At 40.7% G+C, this 20,814-nt stretch overlaps 1 protein-coding gene across 4 annotated transcripts; it reads right to left on the bottom strand.

Annotated features, from left to right (window-relative positions):
• Window positions 1–8,475: 8,475 nt before the first annotated feature.
• On the bottom strand, window positions 8,476–20,463 carry RBM24 (RNA binding motif protein 24). Of its 4 annotated transcripts, none has more exons than XR_001369084.3 (5): window positions 19,941–20,463; window positions 18,876–18,999; window positions 17,634–17,688; window positions 17,175–17,305; window positions 10,474–10,611 (listed from the first exon to the last, which is right to left on the bottom strand). XR_001369084.3 is itself a non-coding variant. In XM_006135181.3 (4 exons), the coding sequence occupies exons 1-4, from the start codon at window positions 20,106–20,108 to the stop codon at window positions 10,266–10,268; spliced, it is 693 nt and encodes a 230-aa protein (XP_006135243.1). In that variant the 5' UTR covers window positions 20,109–20,460; the 3' UTR covers window positions 8,476–10,265. The 4 variants fall into 4 exon arrangements, 2 of the variants coding, with proteins under 2 accessions (XP_006135243.1, XP_075777334.1); XR_001369083.3 differs by having other exon boundaries at window positions 17,191–17,305; XM_006135181.3 differs by lacking the exon at window positions 17,175–17,305 and having other exon boundaries at window positions 8,476–10,611; window positions 19,941–20,460.
• Window positions 20,464–20,814: the final 351 nt, after the last annotated feature.

Here is a 20,814-nt window from a genome sequence, read left to right as displayed (position 1 = left end):
GGATCCATTGTAACAATGGAGATGTAAAACTGTACTGCAGGCCTTGATTCACCTTAGTGTAAATGGGGCTACCTGACTGATGGCAGTGGGGATGGAGTTCCCTTTCACCTACTCGGTCATCTTGGATCACTAGCCAAATTTTGTTGGGTTAGTTGGGGCCCTACTAACCAAAAATACCACCTACCCTGGAGGCTCTCAAGGAGAACCCACCCTATAGTGGCCCACGAAACAGAGTCTGACCCTGTTGTCACCTCAATTCCTACACCTGAATAGGACAACCTGGTGGACATGCCCTCCTCCTGGCTTTGAGGATTTTAGTCAGGACCAAAAGGAAAAACTAAATTAAAATAATAAATAAATTAATGGAGATTGCCTATCTCCTAGAACAGATCTTGAAAGGTCATCAAGTCCAGTCCTCTGCCTTCACAGCAGGACCAAGTACCATCCCTGACAAATTTTTGCCCCAAATAGCATCCATAAGGATTGAATTCACAACCCCGGGTTTAGCAGGCCAATGCTCAAACCACTGAGCTACCCCTCCCCTAACTATACTCCACTGCACCTATGAGCAGTTAACTGGGTGGACGGCAAGGTGGTCAAGGCTCAGTGAGCAACTGAGTGGCTCAGGTTTGAGGTGACCCATGATCGCCTCTACTGCATTGACTGAGCTCTCTGAACCCAGTAAGTCTAAACCCAGTTAATCTCCCAGGCCCATCAATGGGATAGCTGTGGGCCATCTAGCATAGGAGAGGACTAGTGCTCGAGTTCTGGCTCGGGACCCACTGGGAAGTGAATGTATTATATGTGATGTCTGGACTGTCAGCTCATGGAGCTGGCTGGAGTACAGAAGGCACCCCAGTCCCTTTGCCTGTAATTGGTGTACCCTTTGAATGCATTGCTGTGAATTTGGTCAGGCCCCTGCAGAAGAACAATGCACAAAGAGGCAGATATGCCAATTCTTGAGTTTGGCTGGGAATTACTAGCGGTTTGTACCCCCGTTTGTATCCATTGCTGCTCCCCTGACAAGACTCCCAACAAAAGACAGCCCCTGCTGGGTTGGCTGGTTAAACAAATCAAGAAAGCCTTCAGGACTCTCAGGGAGAGGTAATGTAGTGAGCTGGTATTCTTCAGCCCTGACTTTGATAGCAAATTCATTGTTCAGACTGATGCCTCAGGAGTGGGAATTGGAGCAGTCCTCTCTGAAGAGGTGGGAGATGAGGAACATACTATTGTTTACCTCAGTCAGAAACTGCTCCCGAGAGAAAGGAACTATTCTGTCATTGAGAAGGAGGCCCTTACAGGTATATGGGTGGTTGAGGCCTGTGCTACTGCCATTTTGGGGCTCTCTTTGTGTTGGTTACCAACCACGTGACCTTGAAAAGGTTACAAAACAATGAAGGACACCAATGCCTGGACCTGAAGGGTCCTGATGCTGAGCTGGAGCTACTGGGACTGCCAGCCACTGAGTATCAAAACAAGTTGGAGCTGGGCAGTGTTGTGGTTTAGCAGCTGGTCAGCATGTTGACGCAGGATACCCACTGATCCAGTGGTGGGACACTCTACCACTGTCTGGGCCCTAGGCTGGAATACAGTGGAGTCAACCAGGCCTGCATTCCTCTAGTCTTGCTACTCCCCACGTTGGGGTAGCAGCCTCCCAGCTGTAGCCATTTTGATTTATTGCCAGTCCTCCACTGCCCAACAGGCATGCCTCTGACTTATTGCCGGCAGTCCCTATTCCTATGACTGGGCCTTTACACCTCTCTTTGCTAATTCCACCACCAGAGAGGTGTGATTCCTACCCTTTAGCAAAGCAGTGTGGCCTCTCTCTGCCCCCTGGGAGCCTGGCAGACCAACTGACCCACGACAGACCCCCCCAGAATTTGAATGGCTTACATCCATCTAGTGGAGACACCTAGGCCCACTGACTTCTAGGACTTGAGCAAGGGGATCTCCTACCTTTCAGGAGGATGCCTTAGCCCCCTGAGTGATGGAATATTTTGATAGGGTCTACCTCAGTCTCTAGTCTTGGAGATGGTCCACTGTTTATACATTCTTAAATAGTCATTAGCTCAGAGAGACAATAACCTCATGGTTAGGGCACAAAGATCAGAGACCTCGGGGCCAGTCTGCCTGCATCAATAACTCTTTAGGCCGAGATAGGTGCCTCCTTGCAGCCGGGGCTTAGGTGCCTAACTCCATGAAGGCTAGGGGCTTAGAGTGCACATACTCCTCTCATCAGCCTCCTTTGAGTTACGCTAGGCAGTTCCCATCTAACGTGCTCTTTTAAGGATCCCTTTGTTAGCTGCCTCTCTGTCCCCAATCTATAGGGAGCAATGACACCTAATTCAAGATTTGAATCCCAATGTTGTCCCAGTAATTTCTTAGGCACCTAAAGGTTAGGTGTTGCAACCCCTAAATCCCTTTGCGGATTCAAGCCTTGCTACCTCACTTAGCATGATATCTACCTACAGAAGGATAGAACCCAGCAAAAATGGAGATGAGCCTCTTTTGATCACTCAAAAGGCAGGAGGTGCCTGATGGTTTTGAAACACAAAATACACTGTGTATTCTTGGGCCTACCACAAGTGTCAGGAATTGCTCTGTAGCAGCTGATCGAGAATTTGCTTAACAATCCGTATTCAGTTGGGTCTTCCAAGGAGAAGTGAGAAGAAATTAGTCTCATGAAGTCTTTAGAGAAGCCAACCATGCCCATACAGGATTGCTCTTACAGTATTTTCTCTAATGTTTTGCCCAGTTTGTTTATAACAATTCTAAGTGATGGGGCTTCGTTCCACTTCCCCTGAGACACTATCCTCTGATCTAATAGCTCTTGCATCACAGGTTATCAGCAGTAATAGAACACAGGCCACCAGAACCTAAAATGTAAGATTCTGTCCTTTTCCTTCTTGTTTCACATTACAATAGCACAGGAATACAAAACCACCCAACCCTCTCTCCCCCACATTCATAATTAGAAAAAAAAATCATGACTGCAATCCTAGCCACTCAGCATCTGTGTACACTGGAACAGCCATAAGCTATGGCAATTCTTTTCCAAAGTGAGGTTGCCGAATGACAGGATTGGTGAGCCAAGCTGTGAAGTTGTTTTTTTCTTGAGACCATTTCTGTTTTATGAAAGCCACAATACTCCAGGGCTACGTCTAGACTGGCATGATTTTCCGCAAATGCTTTTAACGAAAAAGTTTTCCGTTAAAAGCATTTTCAGAACAGAGCGTCTTTCACAATCAGGGCTTTTTTGCGGAAAACAAATCTCAGCTGTCTACACTGGCCCTGTTGCACAAAAGGGACTTTTGCCCGAACGGGAGCAGCATAGTATTTCCGCAAAAAGCACTGATTTCTTACAGTAGGAAGTCAGTGCTTTTGCAGAAATTCAAGCGGCCAGTGTACATAGCTGGCAAGTTTTTCCGGAAAAGCAGCTGATTTTCCGGAAAAACTGGCCAGTCTAGACACAGCCCTGTAGTTCTGACTTTCTTATCTTTACGACAAAGAGCTCAGACTGTGTAATAATATGGGCTATATTTGACCTAGTAACAGGTCCATACTCTCATTACCAGACTCCTGAATTTCCTTGCTCTGACATCGTAAGATTCTATGGTTTTGTCTATGAGAGTCATAAAAACTGGAATAATGGCAGTAATTTGTAACCAGTAATGATCTGCAAATTCTGATTTTACATTTTACTTCTCACTTTTATTACTTGACACTATTTTAACCTCAGAAATGACACCATTGCAAATGGGAGCAATCTGATAGCAGTGGAAGTCTCTAGGTTGATTCCATGTGATAGTAGTGTCAGTTACCGGGGGAAATGAGGCTTTCTGACCCTTTTGGGTGTCTTTTACTGCACCCCTTTAGGTCCTTGGCATTGAGCCCTCACTTCTCTTTCAAGGTGGAATCAGTTGATTTTCCTGCTCCCAGACCAGACACTGAGTGGCAGGCCCCCATTTAACAATTGTGATTACCTGAGCAGGGCTGGTTTATGCACAGATGCCACACTTCTGTTCCCTCTGAGGCCATGAGAGTGGTAATTAGAGATCAAAGAGCTTCTTTACAATAAATGCCATTTATTTAGAATAGAAATGTTTCTGGCAAGACAAACTAAACACAATGCCCACTCTTCCCCAAGGCTTACCTTTTCCCAACCCCTTCAGCGTCTCTCCCTCTCTCTGACTGTCCCCTCAACAGCTGCTCAGACGTGCCCCACCTTCACAAGAATCAAAATACTTTATTTGTAGTCCTTTGATCTGCTAGGGTCCAGCATTGCAAAACAGTGTTTACAGCACAGAGATTTCTGAAGCTGACAGCTTGGCCCACTGCCTTTCTAGGATGTACTCACATGTTCTTATCTGGGAAGCCAATGTATTGCTTCTCTGGTTTCTCTTAACTTTATTAAATTAGATCTGTACATTCACACCAAAAAGTCATGTAACTCCAATATAATCTATACAGCAATAACTAGGTTATGGAGGCACTTACATCACAGCTCCTACAGTATTCATAACATTACTAAATCTCAGCTCCACTCTCCCATGAGAACTTTGATGTTTGAACAGCACACTACTACTCTCTAGGTTTCAACTAGATTTTGATTCCTTTTGGCAGCTCCTCAGGTGTTGTTATACACAACAGGAAAATTACTCTTCTTGATAAGGTCATCAGAAAGCCAGGACTAAGATACAATAATATAAGTGGAACTGGTGACATTTAAAGAAGATCAAAGCTTAGAGATTCTTGTAGATTATCTTATGCTTTTGCAATTAAACTGTCTGGGTATGTCTACACTACCCCGCTAGTTCGAACTAGCGGGGTAACGTAGGCATACCGCACTTGCAAATGAAGCCCGGGATTTGAATTTCCCGGGCTTCGTTTGCATAAGCGGGGCGCCGCCATTTTTAAATCCCCGCTTGTTCGAACCCCGTGCCGCATGGCTACACGCGGCACGAACTAGGTAGTTCAAACTAGGCTTCCTAGTTCGAACTACCGTTACTCCTCATTCCACGACGAGTAACGGTAGTTCGAACTAGGAAACCTAGTTCGAACTACCTAGCTCGTGCCGCGTGTAGCCACGTGGCACGGGGTTCGAACGAGCAGGGATTTAAAAATGGCGGCACCCCGCTTATGCAAATGAAGCCCGGGAAATTCAAATCCCGGGCTTCATTTGCAAGTGCGGTATGCCTACATTACCCTCCTAGTTCAAACTAGCGGGGTAGTGTAGACATACCCTCTTGTATGAATGACAATTTATAGCATTGTTGCATTCAGATGTTACTCAAATACATTTAATAAATGTTTCCTTTTGCATACATGGTTAATAGTTCACTAATGGAAAAAAACCACTAGATATGAAAAACAAAATAATCCTTAGACTTGTGAATTACAGTACAGCATTGGATTTTTTAAAATACCACATTTTCCTTAAATGGTTCTGATAACATCTACTCCTATGATGGGAAACTCATTGACATTTGTATTATGATAAACAAGAAATTGTATGCATCACCTATGAGTAGCAATTAAATCTAATATGAATCATCTAAGATTAATAGCACATTGAATTGGGAGAGCAGCACACTCAGGCTATGTCTACACAGCAGCGTTGGATTAACTGACGTTATTCTGAAATGACAAAAAGAGTGCATCTACACTGGAAGACATTATTTTAAAACAATGGTGAGCTGGAGGACTTCTTACTCCGACTCCTGTAACCTTCATTTAGTCAGGAATAAGGGAAGTCGGAGAAAGAGTGTTCTTCCTTCGACTTCCTGATGTCTAGACAGTGCCAAAAGCTGAATTAAACTATTTAGACTTAAGCAACACAATTGATGTAGCTCAAGTTGTGTAGCTTAATTTGACTTTTGTCCTGCTGTGTAGACATGCCCTCAGTGAACCACATAACTAAATTTGATGAACAAATGGATTGGATTTTGTTTAGTGAAATGACTAAAATGGTCTTTGAAATAACATATGGGTAGGTAACTTTTGAAATAGCCAGAGTTTCAATTCACTTAAGACTGCCTCCCTCCTCTCCCACCCCCACCAGATCTGCATACCTTACCCAGAACTTATCCAAACATCCAGAGTCTTCATAATCCATTCCTGTAGAAAATCTTGTGAGAACAAGGCTTGTCTCTGGCTTCCAATATTTTGAACATCTATTCATGAATATTGCACTAAACAGCATGACAGGAGAGGCATGTTCTAGTGGTCTGTACAAATTACCAGACACCAGGGAGTGCTGGATTCTAATTATGGCTCTGACCATACCTCTGTGGCCTTGGGGTAAGCCTCCCTAGGAGCTTCCCTCTCCATAAAGAGAGAGAACTACTTGTTTTACAGGCAAGGGAGCTGTGAAGACTAAGTAATGCACTTGGGATGTGTCTAAACTACACCCCTCTGTCGGCAGAGTGGTGTAAATTAGACACATCAAAAATGCAAATGAAGCTGGGATTTAAATATCCCGTGCTTCATTTGCATAATGGAAGCTGCCACTTTTTTCTGAAACAGGGCTTTTGGGAAAAAAAAACCCAGCAGTTTAGACGGGGCATTTTTGACAGAAATGCCCTGTTTCGAAAGATCCTGTACTCAAAAAATGAGGTTTACGGGATCTTTCAAAAAAGGGTTTTATTTTCGAAAGATTCCCATCTAAACTGCCTTTTTTTTTCAAAAAGCCACATTTCGCAAAAAAGCGGCAGCCGCCATTATGCAAATGAAGCACGGGATATTTAAATCCCAGCTTCATTTGCACTTTCAATGTCTAATTTACATCCCTCTGCTGACAGAGGGGTGTAGTTTAGACATACCCTTAGATACTGCAGTGAGGAACACTACTAAATACCACCTGAAAGATGAGATGTTTCCAAATATTTTTGTTGTGCCTTCCCCACCCACTTTGCAGGTTCCACTTTCGCATGCCCTACCCCACTGCTAGTAAGAAACAATATTTCTGAAACTGATGAGAGACTAGGAGCCCATCTCAACTGGCATGCCCTGCTGCTTCCTGGCCTGGGACATTCGAGGGGCATGTCAACTTATTTTGGAATTTCCTAATGTAATTTCAAAATAACTCCTGAAGAAATAATTTGAAAATAGTGTCCCAACAGCATGGGGAAGCCTCAAAATTGGTCTGAAGAAGGCTCCATTAATGTGGACAGGCTACATCAACTTAAAGCTCCAGGAAGCGCTGGGGAGTAATTAGTTTGAATTACTCTAGGGAGTAGTTGTTTTGAAATAGCGGCACCAGAGCGTCCACACTACCATCATTTCAAAATCACTATTTTGAAATAAGTATTACTCCTTGTGGAAAGCAGAAGTTACTATTTTGAAATAACCAGCCCGTTATTTCAAAAGAGTAAGTTTGGTAGAGTGGACGCTCCACTTGTGATTTCACAATAAGGGGAGTTATTTTGAAATAATTCCCTAGTGTAGACCAAGGCTAGGTGAATGACTCAGACAGACAGCAAGGCTGCACCTCTACAATTTAGTTGGGAGACCATAGCTACACAACTAGTAGTAAGTTATGAACAATACAGTCTTGGAGCCTTACATTTTTACCCATTCCATAAAGTGATTTTACATAGGGGGTTAAGTAGCATCGAGTTTGAGGGCATGCATGTTTAAATGTTGCCTTCTAAGCCTTGCCCACGTGTCTGCATTTCCCCTGTGGGCCTTACACACATAGGAAAGAAGATAGTGAGTTTAAACTAGGATTTTCTGATTCATTCTTCTACAGGGTGTTTATAGATCCCCAAAGGAAGAAGCAAAGGAGATTCTTCTCCCTGAGCCCATGGTTTTGGGGAGATTTCAGCAACACTTCTGCCCCTATTGAGCTATGAGCAGTTCATTGTTTGTTTAGATGTGGAATGGGACTCTTGGCAAATTAGTGCAGGAGTCCTGAAGAATTAAGCCCTATATTCACCCAAGATGAAATTTACTCCAGAGAAGCAGAACACCACCACTTAGGACCAACTTAAGCCCTCAGAATAAGGCTCCACAACAGCACACGCACACACACCTTGTGTTGGCCCTCTGTACAGGAGCCACTGTCACCATGCATCTGATGCTGTAGCCATGTAGCTAAAATGTAACTTTCTGCAAAGAAATGTGCCTCTGTGTAGTCTGCCAGACATCCTTTCTGAAAGCAGAAAGGACTTTTACCTTACCATTGGTAAAGGTGCACCAGCCAGAAGATTGTGTCTATAGCTAATTCCAAGGCAAAATATAGATTCCTATAATTCTGTTTTAAGTTTTTGAATTAATATTGTAAAATAAAAGGGTATAATAATTTGCTCAATATAATTTGACAGTGCTCCATGTACATTAGTCTGCAGCTCTGAAACCACTATCTGTGACATTTTGTTCTCCCCACAGTCCAAGAATTTGACAAACAAGTCAAGGCCTCTAATTACAGTGAGAAGAGATCCACCAATAGTTGAGCACAAATGTAAATAGACTGGATGCAACAATATTTTTTATTATATTTAATACAAGTGAATAGATTAGAAGATCTGAAATGTTATAAAGCAATGTACATACTGAATAAATAGCACAGGAGTCATGTCTATATTATATAACACTGGCTAGTATTCAGAATACTTAAAATAAATCCAGTGACATTGGATAAAGTCCATAAAAATGCTATCCTGTCTTCCCTTGTATGAAATTGTTCAAGTATAAAAAATCCAATACAGTGTAAAATATTAAATTCCATTTAGGTCAAGAATAAAAATTGCAAGTATTGTAGTTTCACAGGACAATGTAAAGCAGCATTCTCAAGCAAATGAAAAAAAAGATAGTCTACATACAATTGTGGGGGTGGGGAACCCCCATGTTCTGATGTATTTGAAAGGCCTACATGGGGAAAAAATACTGAAGAGGGAAAAGCATGGAACTGGCAATATTTAATGTAAAATCCTAAAAAGTGTTAATTTAAGAGTACCCTCATACAGTGCACATACTGCATTTAAATAAATCCAAGTCAACATCTTTAATTGATTAGGTTAATATTTAATATGCTACATCTAAACCTGCTAAATAATTTATGCCATGAGATGAATACATAATTTTACAGTGTCACATCTAAAGTTGCTTTCTTTAGAGCGCAGCATAGTAAAACTTTCAAAATAAATATTTTTTAAATAGCATTACAATTAAGGCACAGTATAAATCACATACCATTAACCCTTGAAGAACTGCAATCTCAGTAACAAAAGATGTCTTGTACTGTATGTTCTCTAATAAATATTTTTAAATATTCTGAAATAGATACTAAAATTGTACAAAGTTTCAAAAAAAGGAAATAAGTAGTTCCCTTAAAACAGTTCTTAAAGGTTTAAGTTCAGCAAGCTTCTTCCTGCCTTTATTCACAAACCATGAACAGATGCAATAAATAGAAAGAGAAGGCTGTTGTAGTAAAGAGCTGATCCTATTTCAGAATCAGAATAGCTGACATGAGCAGTTAAAGTTTCCAAAAAGTGAAACAGGATGGAGAGAGGGATTAGAAAGTGACAAGCTCATCAAACGAGCACAAGTGATGTGTTCTTTCCAGAACTGTCTGTGTTATTGATTGTCTCTACAGCTGTTGCACCCATTAATTCCACATCACTTGCGCCATAGTTCCACTCATCCAGAGGACAGAAGAAAATAACTTTGGTGCCTGTCCACTGTTTTACCAACAGGACATGTTCCTCAGATTGTTCGATGCCCATTAATGAGATAGTGAGAAAATATTTTCTCACTAACGCAAGTTCTATAGGCCACAGTGAAAACTAGAAATGACAATCAGTGCTTTATACAGTTTTTAAAAAGAATTAAACTTGATACAGGCTACATATTGCTCACTGATTTTTTTTCCCTGGTTCATCTTTTTCAAATGTTTTCTCACTTATAAAAGGCAGTTTGCTTCCCTGATACTGTAAAAAATACACATTTACTTCTTATTTTTTTAAATATAAAGTCCCATTGCTACTCCTGCCATACTTTCATGACAGTACATTATAAATTGTTTCTTCTTAATTGAAACCTGAAATTGGTACACCCCACCCCACCCCTTCCCTATAGCAACATGATTTGGATGCATGCTGTATGAAGACAGTGGAATTAAAAAAAAAATCTTTAACTTTGCAGTAGCATAGCTTTTCTTAAAGCTGCTTAGTAAAATGTTAATTGTCTCTTATTAACTAGTTATATTGGAAGGCTGGAAAAAAGGAAGAGAAAGAAAGATCTATCTTTCTTCAGAAGTCCATCTGCTATTGCATGCGGTCTGTTTGCAGCTGTTGTGGCTGGTACTGACCAAAGGCTGCAGCTGCTGCAGCAGCTGTCCCAGGTGCTGCAGCAGTAAGTGGTTGCTGGACTGCATAGCCATAACCTCCAGCAGTGACATACCCAGCAGCAGCTGGGGATGCTGCATATGGGTACTGGTCATAGGCTGCAGCAGCGGCGGCAGCAGCAGCTGCTGCTGAGTATTGTGCATATGCAGCTCCAGTGTAATCAATGTAAGGTGTGGTGGAGGCAGCAGCTGCTGTAGGTTGGACATGTGGAATTACAACTCCTGGCTGCACAAAAGCCTGTGGATAGACATAATGAGCAGGTATCCTGTTGAAAGATGGAAGATCAAGTTAGAGGAAAATGTGTGATTTTAAGTGCTATTTCCATATTCAGAACTAAAACAAACTCAATTTAGTTGTTGTTATGAGCATAGGGTTGCCACAATAACTACATTTAATACACTAATGTATCATTTCAATAGCATAAAGAGATGCATTGCTCAAAAACACAGCACTATGGAGGACTTAATAGCATTAAACATAACACCATTAAGCAACACACTGTGTGGTCATTTAAAAATCTTTAGACAGGCCAATATTTGGAAATGCCAGCTTAAGATACTTGTAAAAAAAAAAAAAAAAGTAAATATATGTGTTTCAAATCCAAGGTTGTTCATTTTAAAAATCAACTGTAAATGAATTTGTTGCCCTAACTGATTAACCTCACTGATTAGTAAAATTCTTTGTTTTGAATACTGGCTTTATTGTAACAACCATGTAATTTGACAGTCACCGTAATCAATTTGTGGTAGTGGATAATGCAGCTAAATAGTTTTTTAGTCTGTTACTTCTGTATGCCATCACACCCACCACACAAAAAATATATATATTTTTTAAAACAACAAGTATTGTGGCAACCCTACTTAGATTACTATGCAGACTCAGCACACATTAATTTCTCTGCAACCTCAGTCACCCTTATTAAAAATAAAGAAAAACCACAGGCGACAAAGGAGTTTAAAGTTCACAAGTGTGGTAAACACAGCACGAATCACACTTTCCAAACGAACTATAGTGCAGCTCACTCGGTCACAAGAGGCCATTGAGGAGAAGCTACATAGATGCTATTAAAATTCATAACAGTGATTCCTAAGTACATGTGCATCACACTTTTGTAAAGGTCATAAGGACACAAGGGTCAAACCTGTTTGACTATCAGGCCACTGATGTCCTGTTTTGTGCCAGCTTGTTTATTTCTATGCAAGACATACAGCATAGAGTTTTGGGAGATGGGGGTAGGATTAAATCTAAATAGATCTGGTGTTTAACAAAAGCAAAAACAAGTTTATGGCTCATTAAATAACTGTTTGAACAAGTCAATAGACACACTTCCCCATTTCCTCCTCCAAAGCAGAGAACATTGCTTCCTTAACTTAATAGCCCATTATTGAACTACTTTTGATAGTAGTAGTAATCCTCTCACATCACACAGATTTGCATACAAGTTAATCCCATCATTCCATTGTATCACTTAATATTAAAGATTCTTTAGCGTAGAATGACACCACGTTCTTTATTCTTTTAATCCCCCCCAATCCTGCAACTGAATTCATGGGTAGACTGAAGTCAGAGGGGATCTACATAGCCACAAAAGTCTTTTGCAGCTTCCAATGCAGGATCAGAGCTTTAGACTTTGCATGCAAATTAAAAGTTTCCATTTCCAGATGAGTATAAAGACAATTCCAGTCTTTTAGCACAGTATTTATATTGTAAACATATAAGGAACATTGAAGCTGTACAATTTGTCCCTTTCCTCCAGCTTTAAGTGCCACACTTTTTTAAAAAATGAAATAAGTTTTACTTCCCGTTGTCAACAATTTGATTAAAAAGGGGCACTGGTTAACTAAAATCATCCCAAGATTTAAAAAAGATAAAACAAAGCATTAAATCTATTTAAAAGTATAAAAAAATTAAAAACATTAAACTCAGACAAACCCAGTAACAAAAAATTTCTCCTTGCAAGCTAAACACTGCAACTGTAATAACGCAGTTGAGATGTTTTCTGTTGTCTGAGGCAACTACAAAAATAGTGACAAACTGGATTTTTACAACTAATTGACTGATAATTTTATTAATAAAATGATATTGTCCCTTTAATTATGTTACTGTTTTCTCTCTCCATTCAAAAAGGGAAATAGAATACCTTGCATTAATACAAACCAGAAAATAAAAACAAACAATCTTAACATAGTTTTTACGTCTGACACACCACTTAAAGGATTATAAATAAAAATTTACATTATAGCTTTACCACATTATTAGTTTAAATAATTTTTCAAGGACCTTTTCTAAACCCTGATACAGTGAGTCCACTTAACAACCAACAGTCACTTTAACAAATGGGCAGCAGTAGTTACGACAAATAGTATTTTGAACAATAATGAGACAGTAATACATACTACATTTCTAGATCTTTCTCTGTGTTTGTACAGAGGACATTACCAAAGATTCGTTAGGACTCTTGGCTATGTATATGTGCTTATCTTTTTAAAAACTAGACTGAAAGATGCATATGTTCTCACTTAAACCCTTATGACTTGTTTCCTTTAAGCCAAGAAACAAAACAGGTGGTGAATTACAAAACTATCCCTTTACAACAGCATTTTAGCCTGCATTATCCATGAACCCTGTGCAGGCCCCCCACCATCATGCCATTTCAGATGTGGTGATTGACAGTGTAAGCTGCAGTGGGGCTATTTTTGATCCATCTGTCATGAGACAAGGGTTTCAAGCAGAGTAAAATGACTTTATAAGGCTAAAGTAAATGTCGATCTACTGCGAAGGCCAACATGTGTACATCTCAATGACACAAACACTGGTCTTTAATCTTTTGACCTCAGTTTCCCATTGTGCTCAGACACCTTAATAAAACAGTCATGTTTTTAGAAAGAATACTATATTTCTATAGGTGGGACAGTATCATAAATTATAAAACTGTCTTATAGCAAGAATTTTTATTTTTGAGTATGTTAGTTTATTGCCTCAAGTTACTACCCTCAAGGGAAAAAAAGGCAATGTTTAGCACTAAGTAATGTTGGTGTACACAAGTGCTCTTCCCATAGGAGTTAAGATTTTCATTAACTTAAGTTGTAAGAGTATGCAAAGTCAGAATGTTGATTAGGTTTAATACTATGATAGCTGTATAAGAAAGCATATTATTGTAAATATTATGCATATGCTAAAACAAAAAGGCAGCCTTGGCTGATCTGGAATAGCTGCAATAGATAGAAATTCAGAAATACAATTAACTAGCAGATTTTATTCAAAGTTCAACATTGAACAGTCTTCTTATACCAGAGCAAGGATTATGTATACATACTAACAGTCTATAAAAATCAAGCATGTTTTAGGGGTTAAGTTTGTGCTTAAAGCCTTCTGCAGAGTATTGGCAAATATATATTCCGTTTTATTCCATATATATATTTTATTCCATAACTGTTTCAAAGTTACCAGTTCCTGATATTACACCAATCTTTTAATTCTCAGCTGTAAGTCAGTACTTTCCCCTCCCTCTGTTATAATCATTATTAGGATTTTGTAAAACTAGGATATGGCTTAGCTAGTGTTTGATATCAGCTAACCATTCAATTGGCTAGTTTGTCCTCTTAGGGCCTAATTCTGCTCTCACATTTGTGGGAACTTTTCCATTTATTTCAGGATCAGTCCTTAGACAAACAGGGAAAAGGTCTAATTATTCATATGCTACATCCACTTCTACCTTCATGCATGTAATTTACCATGATGGTAAGTGGTAATTATGCATGCAAAGGAAGAGAAGGCATCTCAATGGAACAAAATAAAGATCTTAAAACAAAAACCCACATTAATTCAAAATGAGCTGAATAGAAGCATTTGGTGTTTCATTATACTTCTATGAGTTACAGTGGGATAAGTAATCAAAATTGAACTCATCAATGCCCCTTCCTCTGCCCTACATGTCTATGATTGTGGCCAGATTCAGCATGCTGGGTCTCACGCCTATAGTAAATGAGATTCTGGATATAAAGGGGGAATGAGATCAGGAAATGTTACTTGGCTGGGAGAATTAACTTATATAGCGTAGGAAAAAGAAACCAGAACTAAAAGGCTACGTCTACACTGGCCCCAAATTCTGGAAAAGGGATGCAAAGCAGGTAAGTCAGACTAGGGAAATCCGCGGGGGATTTAAATATCCCCCACGGATTTAAATAAACATGTCCGCCGCTTTTTTTCCGGTTTGGGGAAAAGCCGGAAAAAAGCGTCTAGACTGGCGCGATCCTCCGGAATAAAGCCCTTTTCCGGAGGATCTCTTATTCCTACTTTCAAAGGGCTTTATTCCGGAGGATCGCGCCAGTCTAGACGCTTTTTTCCGGCTTTTCCCCAAGCCGGAAAAAAAGCGGCAGGCATGTTTATTTAAATCCGCAGGGGATATTTAAATCCCCCACGGATTTCCCTATTCTGATTTACCTGCTTTGCATCCCTTTTCCGGAATTTGGGGCCAGTGTAGACGTAGCCCAAGTGTTTTATGACCAGGAATTAATGTAGCTTCTCTCTTAGCTACAGTAAAGTCATGGAGGTAATGTACTCAGAATTAAGCATGCCCTTCCACTAAATCGGAGATAATGTGATGCTGAAAGTAACTACATTTTATCTGAAAGATGGAATTAGGAGAGAATACTGTTGACAAGAATTAAGTAGAACCTCACTAATTTGCACTTTGATAATTAAGTTAGACAAAAATGGTACTCCCCCCTTTTACTGTCAGAGCACTGATCGGAGGTTCCCCATTACAGTAGATTTACGATAATCCGAAACCTTTGGGACCTAAGTGGTGCCGGATTATCAAATATGCTGGACTATGAGGAGGTACTATAAACTGGTTTATATTACACACACACACACACACACACACACATACTGTATCCAGCATATACTGTATATAAAGTGTTTTAACCCTTTTTATTGTACATACTAGATACAGTATACTGTAATGTTTTATTTTTTAACCCTTTTTGCTCGGTTCAGCTGCTGCATTGTGACTCGTTTTTGCCAAAGCTCACTCACTAGGCTCTTGCCATTTTGATGCCGGGCTATCGTACAATTGGATGCTGGACTATTGGAGTTTTACTGTACTTACTTTCGCATAGCATATAGAAATACACTTACTAGTACGCACAAAGACTTAAAATTCAAAGTGTTTCAATGGAGTCCAGATAGGACCTCAAAATATTACTCTTTACAGCAAAGAGTATCTTTTTAGCAAAGCCAAACATTAAAATGTATGAAAAATGAGCTGTTAAACAGCCCAGCCTGTTTCTCTTTTTCATAGTCATTGCTCCCTATCATTCCACTCAGTTTGCTCTGTTCTCCCCAGCCTTAACTTTATCCCCTGAAATATATGCATAGATCAGAGACATTAAATGGGAGATTATTGGAAGTGCATCTCTTGCAAAGAAGTTAGATCTTCTACATGGAGGTAACAGAAAAGATGCAGGGAACAAGGATAAAATGAATACTGGATTTTTCCAGTTTAAAGCACATACTACCTCTCTTGGCGGAGTATGTCTCCAATTCAGATTGATATACAGTGTTAGAACTAGAAAAGGGTTAGAACTAGAAAAGGGTGAAGGACTAGAGAGAAGAATTCATTTTTAAAGTCTCTTAAGTAGTATACACAGTCCCAGTTCCTCCTTTCTAGCTAAGCTAAGCAAGCACATCCTCTTTTCCTCAGGCTGTTCCCTCAGCATTTGACCAGCTCCTCTTTGTAACCCTGCTTTCATGACCTTCTAAGTAACGTCACTCCCTTTGTGAGCATCAAATTCTTATATATTCTTTACAGATGAAAAATTTCTTCAAGATTATTAAGAGATATTTCCATTCAACAAAGCCAACAAGACACATTTTGGGATATTATAAGAAGCAAAAGGGGGTGAGGGTTGTAAGTGAGCTTCAGTTACATTTTCAAAACCAGTTTCCTGACTGCCATCATGCTTCCCAGAAAACCCCTAAACCACTGTACTGTGAGAGAAGATGTTGTACGTGAAGTTTCTGGAAGGCTGTTTTCCCATCTCCACAACTTTTCCAAAAGGAAAAACAAGCAGCTTCCAATTGAAAGCTAGCTTCAACTTTAACTAAGGAGCACAGCTACTGCCATTTCATGATACCAACTTAGATTATCTTAAATCTACACTGTCACGTAGACAAAGTACATTCTCTGATGAATTCTCCTTGCTTTGTTAGCTTATTCATTAATTAGCAAAATACATTATTTTGCAGTGACCCAGTCAGTTTGAATTAGTGAGGTGATACGGGACAGAAAATGTAAGCAATTTCACCTCCTAATTTTAAGTCTATCAAAAGCAAGTGTTAGAAGTACTTAGGAATAGTATACTTGTATATTTTTTAAAGAAATGCACTATATATTAAAGACTGGCATTAGAAAGCCCAAGTGGAAGCACAATGTTAATCAAAATAGCTCCACACCCCTTCATACCCCTCTCAAGGAACCAAACCAAGAACTATAAACATGCAAGCAATATGTTGATTTTCTTTATAAAAAAAAAAATCAAGATGTCACACAATTTAGCACTCAATACAAAATACGAATATGGTTAAAAAAGGAGTCACAGGCTACAGCTTGAAAGCAAGAAAAAAAGTCCCTTTGCTCCCCATGGCAAAGTCAACACTCCTCAACAACAAAAACAAAATTAAGAGACCCCAAAAAACTTTCACTACAGCTCTTTCAATTAAATAAAAGCACACGGTTTAGCTATCAACACCACTTCATTTCTGTAAAAAAAATAAAAATAAAAAGCACACGGAGGTCTATTGACTATAGGAAAAAAAACATACATGCATCATTAATCACCATTTTAGCTTGTTTGTGTTTGAGTCTACTGGTTACAGAGTTTAATTCCAAACAGAACTATTCCACCTCTTATCATCATATCCTTCTGATCAGTTATCTTAACTGTAAACGATCCCTGTCAGATTAGAAAGAGATAAATAACATTGAGTCAAGCTGGGGAAAAAAAATAAATAAATGGGGGCATAGCAGTCTTGTATAAACTCATACCACCTTCTTTTAATCACAGGGTGGTGTGGATCTGATCCGCTTGGATTGAGAGGGCTGCAAACATCATATGCCCAACTCTACTATGATCTTCAGAGCATTACCAAAGAGAGCATATTTACAAGCTGTATGATATTTTAGTCTGGAAGTTTGAATGGCATCATTATAAAGTCAGGTACAATACTGTGAGAGGCCATCTGAGGTTCTACTTTGTTGATGGACCTGTTTTATAGACTTACCCAAAAGGCCTCTGTATGAGAGCTGGATGAAGATGCTGAACACCAAAGGCAAAACCTACCAACAAAACACATCACATTCTCTATATGAGCATTCCTTCAGCTACTTATTTATGCTATACATACACATAATCACCTTTACTAACAAGCATGATTAAAGATGTTCAAAAAAGCAAAGAACCACAGATTACAGGAGAAATATTTTGAATAATTTATTTTTAACAATCTAAACCAGGATCTTGACTCCTGCCAATGTTCAAAAAGACAGCTTATTTGACAGCAACAAGGAGAATGTCACTGAACTTATTTAAAAGCAAAGAGTTCTTTAGCAGCAAAATCAGTCCTTAACCCTACAGCCTAAGAATTCTAATTGGATGCATATATGTAGTTTCTACAGAGGACATGTGCATGCATTGCTCCCAGTGAAAAGATAGTATATATTACAATATGAGCCAAATTCTAACTACTTACTCCTGGAAATAAACCAAGATTTTCACATTGGGCTTGACTGCAAGCCCCTTAATCACATGAGCAGATTCACCAACTTCAGTGAAAATAGTCAGGTGATTAAGTACAAACCAATGTGAACGCTAGTCACCTGAATATTCCCATTGAAGTTAATGGGTCTATTCAAGTGACTAACTGCTCACCAATGTCAGTAAGGGGTTCACAGGCTGAAAATATGGACTATTAACACACTATTGCATTCCCATTTATTTTGCCGTGAAGCTGTGATACTGAACCTGGCATGAAATCTGTGAATGAGTTCTGGATCCAATCCGGCCTTGTGATAAAGCCATTCATTTTTTCCCCTCTCATTCAGTGCAATAGATTCCATGTATTTTATAAGTTCCCATTAAGAGATTGTTTATGTTAATAAGACTGGGTATATCTAGCAGTTCTTGTATTTATGCCATAATCTTTCCCCTCAGTTACATGTAAGTTACATTTGTCATTTCATTCATAATATAGGCTCCAACAAAATAGAAATTCTGTATGAAGGAAATTCAAAGGGGACATGTACAGTACACATGCACACTTTCAGTTTTTATGAAAGATTTTTTACAGCTAAAATAGCATGCTAATCCATAGCCAAAATGTTAACACACATCACACAAAAACTATACTCCAAGGAAAGTAGTTACCTGAGACACTAAGTTTTAAGACAGACTTAAGTTTTCTTCCCCTCAGAAACTTTGTTGAAGGGACGGCAGGGGTGAAGAGAGAGAAAAAGACTTTCCTCACCTGGTTGCATTATCCTTGGTTTTGCTCCCAGGTATGCCAGGTTCACATTGGCCTTCCTGCCATCAATAATAGGATTGGGATCTTTGCAAGCCCTTTCAGCAGCAGCTCTATCAGCCATGGTGACCTGAACAATATATAACGCTATGAATTAAACCATTTTTTTCCATTGGAAAAAAAGTAGATTCACCCTTTCACATGAACAACCAGCTTTTTCCTCTCCTCCGCAACCCCAAAAGACAGTATGAAAGATATAAACCCTCATCTCCTTAAATGTTTTTTTCTACAAAACTAATGGGCTTGCTTGAATAATTAAGATAAATTGGCCTTGTTTACATGAAGGTAGGCAGGAACTTGAAGGGAAATTAACTAAAGGCCTGAGAAATTAAAATACACGAAAGCACATTAAATCCCTTTGTGGATGTCCTCATTCAGAAATAAAGGGGCCTTAGTTCTGTAGCTTAAAACTCATTGAAGTAAAAGATCCCCTACCTTTCCCTTGCTCTGTGCTTAACCTGATTTCTGTAGGATTATTTCAAGCTTCTAGTTTGTTGAAGTGCGATACTGGGGTGTGTGCGCATGTATAGGAGTCCCCTGTGCTATCGCAGATAAAACGTGTAAGCCCTATCAGTAGACTACCAGCTGGTTTAATTTGTTGCCAGGCAAATAACTTTTTATGCACAAACCACAATCCATATCCCCTCCATGAGGGATTCCCCAGCCTTTCCCCCCCCTCTCTCAAAAAAAATTAAATAATTCCTCAAAACAAAGTACCTCCCCAATCAGACAAACTCTTTATCTAGGGCTGCCTTCTGGGGCTGTAGTGCAACATGCTGGCCTCTGCCTCACAGAACGTTTCTCTCCGGCTTCACCTGTCTTCTCACCCCACAGCCTATACAATGCCGCCGGCTTCCCAAGCGGTCGGATCCCTCCCAAGCAAAAAACGATGCACAGTGGTCACGGTGCCATCTCTCCTCGCCCCCTCCCCAATCGGCAGCAAATTCCCACCCGCTGGCAGCAGGCGCAAGTTAGCAGGCGCGGCCCCAAAGCAGCAACCCCAGGACTTACAAATCCGTATCCCCGGGACTTGCCCGTCTGCCTGTCGGTGATGACTACGGCTTCCTCGATCTCCCCGAACACTTCGAAGTACTTGCGCAGGCTGGAGTCGGTGGTGTGATACGGAAGGCCCCCGACAAAGATCTTGGTGTAAGTGGTGTCCTTCTGGGTCGTGTGCATCTTCCGCGCCCTTCCTTGGCCCTGCCAGCCGGACTGCCCTAAGCAAACACACGGGGACTGTAGCGTGCGCTTCGGTGCGTTTACACGTGGTGTGTGTGTGGGGGGAGCTTATTCCGGAGTCAACTCCCCTCTGCAGCTATAGAGCGTTCCTTTTTGCAAACAGATCTGCCGCTGCCGCCTCCTCTTCTCCTCCTCCTCCTCAGGGAGGGAGCCCCACAGCCTCCGGTAGTTTTGAGGTAGGTGTTAGAGGAGGGGAGGTTGGAGAGAGCCCAGTGTGGTGGAGGCAGCAGCTGCCGGAGGCAATGCAGGGCCCGCACGCTAACAACTGAATCGCTTTTCCCTGTTGGCTTTCCTCTAAAAGCCAGGGCACCCTGGGATCCTCCGCCTCCCTCGCCGGGGGCGGGCCCGTCTACGGCTATTGGTTGGCTTGGCAGCTGGAGCGGACACACAGCTGTTGCGAACAGCTGGGGGGGACCGATTGCTTCCCGTGCGGCTGGCAGCGGGGCAGGAGCTGGGAGCCACGCTGCACGCTCAGGTTTCCGCTTCACTTCGGCACACGAGCAGCCCGAGCGGGAGGCGAGTGGGAAGGGCCTTGTGGAAGCCGCTCGGTCACGCACCCACCCGGGGGCGAGTGCCGGCTGCAGCTCGCCTACACTATTGCCGTTACCACCCCCCTTTCTCAGTGGCTGGAGTACAGGATGCTGGT

Source organism: Pelodiscus sinensis, chromosome 2 (genome assembly GCF_049634645.1).
Source record: "Pelodiscus sinensis isolate JC-2024 chromosome 2, ASM4963464v1, whole genome shotgun sequence".
Taxonomy (NCBI): domain Eukaryota; kingdom Metazoa; phylum Chordata; order Testudines; family Trionychidae; genus Pelodiscus; species Pelodiscus sinensis.
This window is presented reverse-complemented; position numbering and strand designations above follow the sequence as displayed.